The following is a 12883-nucleotide window of genomic DNA, read 5'->3' as shown; positions in this document are numbered from 1 at the left end:
CTCTCTCTACCACTGAGTCAACTCACTACAATCAAAGGAAGGAAAAAAAAAAGACAAAACGATTCTTCACCCCAAGGCAAAATCCAAATGGGTTTTTGTTTCTTCTCCTTTTCTTAATCTGGGTTTTCGACCTAAGCCATGCTTAAGCCCATCTAAGGGGAAAAAAATGATGGGTTCTTAAAGGAGATCAGATTTATGGGGGGCAAATTCCAGAAAGCACTAAAATAGGAAGAGGAGATGAGGTTAAATTTGGCTAGAAGCGGAGAAAATAGGGGGAAAATCTTGTGGATGGAGAATTATAGCAACCTGAATCTTCAATTATAGGGAGATATTTCAATTAGTGCTTGAGTTACAGTGGCAAGAAACAAATTGGGAGGACAAGTGGGAGACGCGTCAGCAGGTGTGCGGAGGGAGACATTTGAGGGCCAGACGAAAGACAGATAAAAGAAGAAACACGCAAGTGCGGATTTAACGCATAGATATCACGATTTTGGAAGTTAGTTCTTATATTATGTGATTTTGACCGGTCACGCAACTGAAGTCTGCTTGTGGGTTCGACATTAATGGGACCAATCCAATGAACCATGGAAACTGCGTTTATTACAATGAGCTCCTTGAGTTTTACCATATTTACTATGGATTGATTTAGGGTAGATCAAATTTGCAAGTTAAACCACACTAATCAAAGGTAGGAGGATTTAGAATTGGCATGTGTTTGTTGAGAAGCATAAAAAATTATTAGTACACAATTTAATCTTTATCGTGTAATTAATAAGGATACAGGTGTCCGCGTCCGTTTTACGGTCTGCGACTAATCTTGTTCGAGCTGCGTCGGGCCCCTTGCAAGAGAATCTCTCCCATCGTTGTTTTTTTCATTCCTATGGGGTTTTGAACCCGAGACCTCATGGTTAAGAGATGCAAGCCCCTTCCACTTGCACCAACATCCGTTGATTAAGGATACCAATTTATCAAGATTAGCTGAAGTCCACTATTATTATCTCAGAAGTGTATAAAATATGAACAAGGTGTAAAATGTGAAAATTTTATGTAAATTGGTATCTTTTCTTGCCATAATATTGCTTGTATGGCAATTATTACAAATTTCTTTAAACTTAATTACTTTTTTTTCCACATATGAATGTTGTTAACTGGGTATTCTTGGCCTGGTAAAATTGTTTAGGCTCTCAATTGCGACGACGTCCCTCTCTATTATCCTTGCAAATTATAAGAGTGGCTTAAAAATTAAGAAATTTGAGGAGAGATCATCGTAATATTTTAAAATTTGGGGAAAATTTTCATTACATTGAGCTCGAGCAAGAGCTAGTCTTGTTGGCCATGAAGAATAAACTAGACAGTATTTCCTTCGAGAAGAATTAGTTTTTGCTTCCAACTTGAAAATTTTTGTTGGAGACAAATTAGGGATGTTTTAATGGTTAGGGACGTGACCATAATATTGGACCTGAAATTTTGATTTCATTGGCCCTATTAGGCTGTTAATTTGTTAAAAAAAAAAAAGTCAAGGTAGCCACCTCCATTTTTAAAGAAAACATTTGATATACTTGTTCTAGAATTTGTTCATTTTCAATCTTGTAGTGTCTAAGCATGAAGTATTCCTTCTTTGTCAAATTCTAATTATACGATCCAGCTATCAACTGCAGTGTCTTTTTAAGTGTTGCCATCAGTGGCTGGAATTTCAAGGATTGCCACCAAAAAATGGCGTTGAATTGGTCATCTAATTACCAAGAGGATCACTAAGTCAGCAAACCATATTCCCATTTTCCATTATTTTTTCTTTTGTTTTTCGAGAGAAGTCACCAGAAATGGGGGCAACCGTATTTCTTATTATTCCCCCAAGAACACAATATAAGAGAAATCCATAGATTTGATCAAAATTTGAGGACAAGCCCCTATTTTTTTAAATTTAAAAAAAAAAAAAGAACTTATGCCATTCTCTCTAGAAGTAATTTTTTTTTCAGTTAGTACTGACAAATTAGTGCTATTTATTTCCCTCTAATTTCCAATCATATTGATATTTGCTTATTTTCAATTCACACGATCTCAATAGTATGCCATATGCAAATACTAATTCTTTTTTTTTTTTGGTAAAAGTAAATATTAACTCTATACTATGTATGTTTCCCAATGCGTGTCAAGGAGCTGAAGAGCAAATTTTTACAAAAAATTTAAAAAAAAAAAAGAAGAATTTTCACGTGTTGTTGCTTAGCAATTAATCCTGAATTAGTGACAGCTCATTTTCTTGAAAAATATTACTGATTGTGTTTCCACACGACATCTAGTACTTTTGCGGAATTAAACCGTTGTCGATGATTGGATTTGATCAGGTGGGAAAGGTCATAGCAAAACATCTAATGACAATTTGTTACTTGGAGAAATTAAGTTCCATGTTTGACTTCTGGTAATCTTGCATTAATGATGTTTAATGACTAGTTTTCGAAATTTAGGCTCCTACGCTAGAGGGAAAGGGGAGACTAAAGAGGCTTGAATTGGGAACTAGCAGGTACACAAATCTTACTAAATCAAAGGATGCTCTGGTTCCACCCTTGAATTTTTTTCACTATAAGTGGGATTTGAACCTTCACCTACAACCCAAGAAGAGACTTAAGTTTCACTTAATGATTTGAACCCTCACCTACAACTCTTGAATTTCAGTTCTACACAGTCAATGGCGAAACTAAGCGGGCAGCGGCAGGGAGGGGCCACCGCCCCCAATTTCTAGAAATGAATACCTTGTACGTCATTAAATTTTGACCCAAAAAAAAAAAAGTACTCCGTTAAATTTTGAGAATTTTTAAAGTTTCCTTTATATATTTGGCTATTTGCCCTGCTATGTTCTAGAAAGTCATGCTTTCTCCTCTTAAGAGTTTGAAAATTTTTCAAAATTTCTTATATATATATATATATTAAGTTAGGATTAAGTTTTTATCCACTATTAATATAGTGAATGTAAATATATGTCACTTATACAAAAAATAAATTTAAAATTTAAAATTGAATTACCTGACGTGCATCTACACGTATTAAAAAAAAATTACCGCAGATAACGTAATTTGTCCCCCAAAACTTTTTAAAATATTTATATTGACTCCACAGTTTACATGTATATATTTCGCCCCCTCAAACTAAATTTTCTAGTTCTGCCATGCAGTTAAAAACAAGTTGTAGTCAAATAAAGCCTCAAGTACACAAGTAGGTCGAATTAACACCAAGAGCATATGGATAGCACTAATAGAGATTTTGGCTATTTGTCACAAAATTTGGGACTTTCAATTTCCTGAGTAAATATGAGAGTGGAAGAAAGTTTGGTGGGTGTGGAGGAAAGTCAGTTTGGTATAATCTTTGTAAAGAAAGTCAATTTGGTGTAATCTTTGTAAAGCTTAAGGGTAGGGGTTGGTGGTCCGATGATAAAGTAAAAGTGCCGCCTAGGGCTTCGATCTCTAGCCTTTTCTTTATAGGAATTTTATTTGTTTCAACAATAAAAATGAAATTTACTCGACAAAAATTTACTCGAAAAAAGCTTAAGATTGAGACTCCATGAACTAAAATTCTCGACTTTTATTCTTCTCTTCCTTCTCTCAATTTCTTAAATCCTACCATTTCCCTTAAAAAAGGTGAAGTGTTTCTTAACAATACAGAATGTAAAGGCAGTTGATCGAAACAGATGATTCATTGTCAAATGGTGGCTATACATCTTTTTCGGACAGAGTAACTGTGGCCTTCGATCTCACAAGCCCACAACTTTTTGCTCTATTGTACTATTTCATTTTGACTTTCCTCGTCATACATGACAAAGCAAACACTCGAACCATAAAATGCCAAATGATGTCGGCTTGGGAAAGGAGGCTGATCCCTTAAAAAAACATGCTTTTGCCGAAAGAACCAAACTGGTCGACGGAAACTGGATCATGGATGAAGCAATTCAGCCGTGGCCACGAGGTTAAGAAGCATTCTGATGTGACCTTGGCTGCCTTCAATGTTGGAGCTTCCAACATTGATTTCACCTTTGACCAGCCTCTTTTCAAGCCTTTAGTCTGAAATGGCCTGCAGCTGGCTCAACAATGACAGTAATTTTACACAGTGATAATAGATGCTGGCATTGCTCATGCCAATGGTCTTCAAGAAGTAATGGCGGGCTAGTTAGTTAAATTTGACGTGGAGAAAATAGACACTGCATTGACTTGGGAATCAAATAAATATTGGTACTATATTATTGAGTGATGGTTTGGCGATGCAAGAATGAAGTTCTGTAAAAGTAACGTGAATCACTTAGTGACAAGGAACCATAAGCGCTGCATTAGCTCTAATCTCGTGTGTTTGGATAGTGAATTATTCGAGATAATTTTGTAAAAAATACTGTAACATTTTTTAATGTGATATATGTGAAATTAAAAGATGATTGAAAAATATGATGATGATACAAACGAGTCAGTGTGGTCAGTGTATGTAAATAAGGTGAAAATAACGTGTAATCCAAACACAATACGTTAAATCCTTTCAGGAATGAGCATTTGTTGCAAATGTATGCACTTTGAATATTCAACTACACAGGGTCGTTCTAAGCGAAAAATTTATAGAATCAGTAGTATTATTTTCATCTTAAGCACTAGAATTACTTATGGCACTTTTACTCAGAATGTTACAGTAGACAAGGGCTCGAACACTTGGTTCTCCCTTCAATCATTTATTCTAAGTTACAAACGAAAGAATTTGATAATGAACATAAAATAATAATAAAAAGAGTGAATTTTAGAGGCTAGCACATTACAAAAACAAACAGAGGATGATGTCTAGGATCCACTGAATGCACCTCCACACAAGTTGGCATATAGGTAGGTATCTTCGGTCCAGGGAGAATTAAGGACCAATGAAGACTAATCAACCCGTTCTGTTGTTAGTTTGAAGATCATTTGTCATTCTGCTGATGCTGGTAGTTGGCAGCCCCAATCTACTTACCAATATAACCCAACCAGTGGAGGAAGACTGCCAAAAGAAGCATGAGGATTGCCAAAATCATACCGGGTCTTCCCAGAAGCCAATTCTTTGCCTTCTTAGCCCCTTCCACTCCTCGTTGCAACCTATCCGCCCACCTCATCTGCAATGTGAGTTGTTCAATGTTTAGAGGGTACATCCAGAAGAAATAAGCATGATAACGAATGGCCTGAAAAAGGTAAAGCAAGAAGGCAAAGGAAAATGCAATGATTTATATAGAGACAATCTCAAAGCAAGAGTTACCATTCTATCCAAGTCTTCCGGTGATAAAGATGACATGGCTTGTTGAGCCTTTGCAGCATCATCGCGAGAAAGCTTTAGTCCAAATTGTTCACTCATGCTTGCCATCATGTCTGGGTTCATATTTTTAATCATTGATGAAAACATCTGCCAGGAAATCATGGAAATGAAACAATTAAGCAACAGATAAATATTCTACATATGCCAACATAGCTGAACTTCCACCAAGTAAACAGACAAAACCTGCTAAATTCCATACACAAACATAAACGAAATTCCATTAAGTAAACAGACAAAACCTGCTAAATATAAGTACGATGCATTTTTTAGATATAGACAGCAAATTTGAGGAAAGACTAGTTTCAGAAAGGAAAGATGTATGAATAAGATGCCATTGATCTCGATGATAATTTGTTCCTTAGAAAATAAGTTAATCACCTGCCGCATAGCTGGATCCTTCATTTGGTTTCTCATTTGTTCTTGCAGATCAGTACTTGAGCTTGGCATACTCGACTGAAAGCTTCTTGAACTCAGGAACTGTTGGGAAGTAATACTTTCACTGGCATTGTCACTAACAATTGCATTGTTTTGAGTATCTCGAGTTTTTGACTGGTAATCTGATCTATAACCACTAGAAGCTGCAGATGATGATGCTCCATCAACCCCTTTAAAAGAAGATGCCATTTCAGACATCTGTTGGAAATCTTCAGGTGACATCTTGCTCATCATTTCTGATGCCATCTTGAGCATGTCAGGACTTGCATCAGTTGGCATTGATCCTCTATTTAAAATTGGGTTACCTCCTTGGAAGGAGGAGGCTAGTTTAATCATCCTTTGAAGTTCTTCAGGAGGCATCTTGCCAATAACACTCGAGGCAGTCCTGATCATATCAGGAGTTATACCTTCAGCTTGCCCATTACCCATAGCAGCTAGGGTTTCAGGATCTGTTTGAGAAATAAGGTTTTGGAAGGATCTGTATTCCAATGCAAAGCAACAAAAGGCTGACATTCAGGAAATAGTAATCCTTTTACATATTTAACTAACAGTATGAAATCAATAAAATGCAAGATCTATTTAATGTTGAACATGCCCATGCATTACAAAGCCTCAATCAAATCAAGATGCAGAATGATGACATGAAAAAATACTTGTTACAAGCAGAATAACGATCAAATGTGCCAATGCAGATACAACCAAATGCATATTAAATTGAACTGAACAGAGTAGCATAAAGCACAGAGAATGTTAAGTAATTATCCAATCTGCATGAAAAATGTCCGAAGGCCAGCCCTGCATTTTATTGTCTCTTTTTTCTTCAAGAACAAATAAAAAGGAGTCCAAGAGACAATTCTAACTTTTATACAGATGAAACTTTTCCTCTGGAAAGAAATGAAAATCAGGCAAATTGTGTACACTTTCCAGCTTCGCCACACCCAACATAGACAAAAGGAAAAAGAAAGAAAGAGTGAATGCACACAGCCCTTGTTGTATTCAGGTTCCCTGACATTGTCACGTCATAGTTTTCAATTTTAGCACTGCATAACTTCCGGTACTAACTTTGATAGAGGACTATTTCTGTCTAATTAAATTGTCATGCAGCTAAAAATACCTGATAGATTCTGGATCATCTTTTAAAGCCTGCAAATACTCTGAACTTGTTGAATGAGGACGCCCAAGGATATCAGGTTGATTCTGAGAGTGGCCACTGGTTTCTTGTGGTTTGGTGAAAAACGATTCTGCAGGAGGACTATCATGGCTTGCAGATGAGCTGGTTGGCTCTTCGTCGGCTATTTCCTCAATAATCAACCCTACAAAATGGAAAGGAAAATCAAGCCTCAACACAATAGAAATGAACATAATCTTAGCACAAAGAAGTTACAAGAGTTATGGCTATTTCTGAATTTTGAGACTCCATCAGATTGAAAAACCAGCATATATGGGCCGGTTAAATCTACATTCCTACTAATTGTTGATGGAAAATCTACATACCTCTTGATTTTTGAGCACGACCTTCTTTCATCAGATTTTCCTTAGCATCTCTGCATGAGTAAGCAGCGCAGACTTAAAACTCAATTTCTAAAAGCTTTGAGAAGTAAAGCAAAGTCAACAAGAACTTACACAGTAGGGAAGATTAGCTTATGAGGTTATATGACACAATCTTTGAATTTTTAGAGTAAAGGGCTGTCTTAAGTGAAAAAGGGATACCTTAAAACATCTGCAATTGTTTCATCATCAGGAGAAACTTCATGAGCTTTACTCAAGTCTGAAACAGCACTCTGACCCAACAACACATGCACTATGTTAAAACAATAAAGGTAGTCAAACTTGCATTTGCAACCAACCAAAAGTCAACTAAGTCAACTAACTTCAAATTGTCCCAATGCTTTATAGGCTTGACCACGGCGGTAGAGGGCCTTGATGTTGCTCCTGTCATATGCCAAAACCTGGAGCAATACACATCACAGTAAGATTTCAGGCAGCATTAATCATTTTCCATAACAATCAGCAGACACTAAAGGTAAGTCTCCAAGAGCAAGTGCTAAAACAGACAGACACAAGAATATGTCATGATGATTTCAGCAATTAGAGCACAAGTATCTGAGCCGAGAGCAAAACAAAGGAAGCCATACCTCTGTACCTTCCTTTATGCACTCATCATACTGTCCAGTTTTCAGACAACAAGACATCAAATTAAGAGAACATGCTGAAAGAAGATTTCTGCCTTTGGAGGTAGGAATGTCTTTCAAGTTATTCTTTGCCTTTAAAAAAAAAGGACAAGTCAGTAATTATCAAGATCACAGTACAGCCCGGCTATGAGGAACCTAAAGATACAAACATCTCTAGTGCTATACTTACTAGCAAATATTTTTGCAGGGCATCAGTATATCTTCCCTGGCTGTGAAATTGGTTCCCCTGTAATATACAGAAAGAACCATATTTATATGCAAATCTAATCCAAAGCACCGACTCCAAAAATAGGGCAGAGAAAAAGATAACAAACAATGACACTTCCATGGAGCACTAAATAGTCATATTTCAGAAGCGCAGCTGATAAATCACTTATAGAAAGCCCACCCTTAATGCAAACTTACATTAAATTTTCAAATTTCATTTGTGCTTCTATTTTCAATATTGAAGTGTAAAAGAAAAAGCAGTCAATATAGAGATTTCATAATCTAAGAGGTAAATTAAGAAAGCAAATATCAAATAAATGTATAGTCACTCAGATTCTAGTTATGATTATGTTAATACTTACTTCCAGCTTATCAATTCATCAGTTTCAAGTCTCTCACTGAAGAAAGTAATGAGAATTCAAAACAACTTCTAAAAGTTTACATTTGCAACATTACTCTCTGGTGGCCAATGAAATACCTGTTTCTTCAGCATCTCAGCAGCATTTATCTCATAAGCAACCTGTGCATCTAAGTGAGTGCGCATAGCTGCAAGCTCTTCAGGCGATGCATTAGCCATCTTCTCACCAATCTCAGCCATCTCTTCTGGCCGTGTATGCTTCATCTGTTCTGCAGCATTCCTTAAGTCTTCAGGCCTCAGGTTTTTCATGCCTTCAGAAGCCATCTTTAATAACTCAGGATTGGACATCATCTGCAATGTCCACATTGACAATGTCCAATTAGGTTGCACTAGGATACATTTGAATTACGGTTTAAAATTCATGCACAAAAGAAAAAAGAAAAACTAATGGAGGAGAAAAGAAAAACAAGAAATAGATACTGTTAACACAACCAAATCGACAAGCAAAGTTAAAAATCTTATGAAATCGAGGATTTAAAATGGATCAAGAGCAAACTCTACTAATTTCCAGGTGCAGCTACCAGCCGTTCCCTAACCCCTAATTCCTTACCCCATTCTCCTTTCACTGAAACTTTGACCAGAAATGAGTGAAACCACATTTAACTCAATTGTACATTGTCTTCGGAGCACTAATCAATATCTTAGGCCCACCCAATCAATCAGTAGAAAAATAACCATAATTGGCAGATAACTCTGAACCTCAAGTTTCGAAACTTAGAACTTCAATAAGACAAAATCATGAAAAGAAGCATGCTCAGAAAGAAACATTAGTAACTGAAGTAAAATGTAAAGAAAACATTAGTTGCACAAAATTACAAAGCTACTCCAGATAAGTGAGACAAGCTAAGAAAATAAAATCATCTAATGAATAGGACAGCTACATAACAAAGTTACATCGTACTACACCTCGTATTTCGTCAAAAAAGGAGCTCATTAAAGCACATATCCAAAACCATAAATCCTCAAAACGAGGTAAATAATGATTATTAAACTCAAAATTACAACACGGCTTTTCCTTAGAATCTAAAAGGGTGTCCTAAACATTCTCAAAAAACCCAAAAAAACAAAATCGAATCCAAAATTCACAAAAGGGGTCATTGTAAAATGCATCCGAAATTACCTGTTGTTGAATCCGGGCTAACTCAGCCGGCGACATCCGGCTAATCTGTTCTTGAGCCAATCTGATCAATTCAGGATCCATCATACCATTAAACATTTTCGTTTCTCCAAAAAGAATTGAAACAAATTCAAGCAAAATTTATCAATTGTAAGTTATGAGCTATTCAGATCCCTATATTTCTTTCAATTTGAAAAACAGACAATTCGTCGAATTTTGATGGAATCAAGAAGGGATTTTGTGGGTTTTATTCGGTTTATACCTACTTATAAAGGGGTAGTTTTTTAAATATATTTCATGAAAAGGACAAAATTATTGTCCGTGTTGAATAGGTTGGACGCCCACCAGAAAAGAAAGAGAAAAATAGGAGTTGAAAAACATAAGGAAAGTTTGAGGGACCCGGAGATGATTGGCATATGCTCCTTCAGCCTTGTAGAAAGGGATAATTTCAGAAACCTCCCCTAGGGTTTCTAACTATTTAACAGGTCTCCGTTCAAGTTTTAAAAATTTATACTAACCTCCCTTAAGATTTATTATCTTGTAAGATATTAGTCCATCCAACAATTAATAAGTGATATTAGAAAAGAGAAGATAATATAATTTCACCACTATTCCTCATCTACTAAATTATTTAATTAAACTAATATTATGCTAAATATTAAAGGAAATACTAGAATTTGCTGTTTATCATCAGGTATTTGTATAACATAGGCATCAAAAATAATATATCATTCAATATACTTCATGTAATAGAAAATCCAAATTGCTCTTTCCAGTTACAAATTCATTGTCAAACATAATCAACAATAAATAATTAAAAAAAATTTGTAAACAAAATATTATAAAGAGTAAACTTTAATACCATAAAAATTTCAATAACTAACCTTAATATGTTGACAAGAATATTTATGATGTTAAAGTTTGTTCTCTATATTATTTTGGTTGCAAATTTATTGATTATTTATTGTTGATCATGTTTGATAATAGGTATGTAACTAAAAATAATAATTTGGATCTTGTATAAAATTTTATACTATTTTTTTATGCTATATGTGATTTGATCTCTAAAGATAAATAGCAAATTTTAGTGCTTTTGTTTAATCTGCAGGTTGGTATTAAATTAATTAAATAATATAGTAGATGATGGAATCATATTATTTTTTCGCTCCTAACATCACTTTTTAATTATTAATTAGATCTAAATGTTACAGGATAATTAACCTCAGTGGAGGTTAATGTAATTTTTAAAACTTAAAGGAAGACCAGTGAAATGGTCAGAAACCTCATGGGAGGTTTCTAAAATTATCCCTTGTAGAAAGTTTGGGAATAAATTTTTAGCCCAAGTTGGATTCTGGGAACTTGATGGCTTTTCACTTGATATTTGGAAAGGGAAATAGATTTATTCTGTTATGAATCTAAGGGTGCGTTTGATAAAATTGAAATTTAAAAATTAAACTCTAAAATTTGAAATTTGAAATCCGAATTTATTAAGTTATTGAATTATTAAGTACTAAATTGAATACATTTGATTGTATATCATATTAAGTAATAAGTGAATAACTTGTCACTTATTATTCGGAACAAATTTTGTCTAGAAAATTCGATCCTACTTAATTAATTCAGATATTCAATTTTTAGTTATCAAATGCATCTGAACATATTAAAATCTAAATATATTAAGTTAAGGTGCTAAATAGGGTTATCAAACGAAGCCTAAGAAGAGGAAAGAAAATGTTAATCATGCAACTTTATTAGATTCTTGAGCTAATAATTAATTAATAGGTCTACGTGTTCATTAAAATAGATGTATTTGAGGTGTTAAATTTTTAAAAAGATAAAACTAATTAGGAATATATATGTTTAAGAAAAGATAATAATTGTTAGTATGTATATACATGGTAAGTTAGGTGAAATTTAAGTGTATTAATAAATACCTACTACGAAAGGAGTAGGTTGGGTGGTTCGGAGGAAAAAGTGTAAGGGAAAATGACCTGTTTCATCCCTCACATTTCGTAAAAATATTCTTTTCGTTCCTTATATTTAAAACGAAGCAAATTGGTCCTTCACATTTAAAAACCTAAGCTTTTACATTTTAGAAATAAACTTTCAATTGTGAATCAAACCATCTAACAACCCGGTTACAAAATTTAGGGGTAGAATTGGTAGATCACTCGCAAAAACATATTTCCAACAAATAAATTAAAGCAATTAAAAAATCTTAATTAAAACCAATTTGCTTCTTCAAAAGAACGAAATAGTGCTAAATGTTTAAGGGTTTAGTGCTTGAGAGCTTTAGCACAATTTTATTCTTTTGAAGAAGCAAATGAGTTTTAATTAAGATTTTTTAATTGCTTTAATTTATTTGTTGGAAATATGTTTTTGCTAGTGATCTATCAATTCTATCCCCAAAATAGAGAGGGAAGGTTTTTTTTTTAATTGTTAGTTATATTTGAGATTTGTATGAATGTGTTTTTGGAAGTGTGTCATTGTAGTATGTATTTGAAAAACTTTTTTGTGAAAAAAATGGTAAATCCATGCAGACCTTAGTACCTTACATCTTTCAAGTGTTTTCACGTGGTTTTAACAATTTAAAATATTAATACCTGAATAAAAGATGAATATAGGTTGCATTGTTTACCATAAATTAAAACCAAATAAAAATCATGTCACATAATCTCATATACCGAGTTAAATAAAATTAAAAATACTCTCATACACCAAGTTAAATAAAATTAAAAATACTATTTCTAGGCGTGCATATAAAAAATGATATGAAAAGGAAAAGAAATAATGATTGATGTAGCAAGGGCACCTTTTTTTTTAACCCAGGAGACCTTGGTCTATTAGTTGATTTTGAGATTATAGAATTTAAAAGTCTTGGGTTCTAATTCCTTTATGCCCTCCCCTGCTAGAGAATTTTTTTTTTAAAAAAAAGTGCACTTTTTTTTTTCTAAAAATATTAAGGAGTACAGTGCCTATAAAAAAAAGTTTGAGAGGATAAATTGCAACTTGGTGTATATTACATTTAATCCTTATGGACACAAATAAAATCTTGGCTCTAGAAACATTTAAACTCCTCCCATTTTAAAACAATAACCATTTCTCAAGATTTACAAAATAGAAAAAATTCCACTTATTTTATGTACATCCTTAAATATTATCTAATAATATTGGCATATGGTATCCATATCCCAAAAAAAAAAAAAA

General features: G+C 34.0%; 1 protein-coding gene across 1 annotated transcript; it reads right to left on the bottom strand.

Annotated features, from left to right (window-relative positions):
• Positions 1-4568: 4568 nt before the first annotated feature.
• Positions 4569-9918, bottom strand: LOC140035137 (outer envelope protein 61-like). Its single transcript, XM_072074875.1, has 11 exons — positions 9680-9918; positions 8620-8850; positions 8104-8160; positions 7878-8006; positions 7614-7691; positions 7453-7523; positions 7237-7286; positions 6857-7055; positions 5686-6220; positions 5251-5394; positions 4569-5110 (listed from the first exon to the last, which is right to left on the bottom strand). The coding sequence occupies exons 1-11, from the start codon at positions 9773-9775 to the stop codon at positions 4964-4966; spliced, it is 1737 nt and encodes a 578-aa protein (XP_071930976.1). The 5' UTR covers positions 9776-9918; the 3' UTR covers positions 4569-4963.
• Between the last annotated feature and the right edge of the window lie 2965 nt (positions 9919-12883).

Source organism: Coffea arabica, chromosome 1c (assembly GCF_036785885.1).
Source record: "Coffea arabica cultivar ET-39 chromosome 1c, Coffea Arabica ET-39 HiFi, whole genome shotgun sequence".
NCBI classification, from domain to species: domain Eukaryota; kingdom Viridiplantae; phylum Streptophyta; class Magnoliopsida; order Gentianales; family Rubiaceae; genus Coffea; species Coffea arabica.
Note: the sequence above shows the minus strand (reverse complement) of the source record. Positions and strands in the feature narration are given on the sequence as shown.

Excerpts from the sequence above, each read along its gene's own strand:
- LOC140035137 (XM_072074875.1), bottom strand. The coding sequence starts at position 9,775 with ATGTTTAATGGTATGATGGATCCTGAATTGATCAGATTGGCTCAAGAA. Across the intron at positions 8,007-8,103 it reads CCCTGCAAAAATATTTGCTA|GCAAAGAATAACTTGAAAGA; the intron begins GTAAGTATAGCA and ends TTTTTTTTAAAG. Across the intron at positions 6,221-6,856 it reads GATGATCCAGAATCTATCAG|ATCCTTCCAAAACCTTATTT; the intron begins GTATTTTTAGCT and ends ATTGGAATACAG.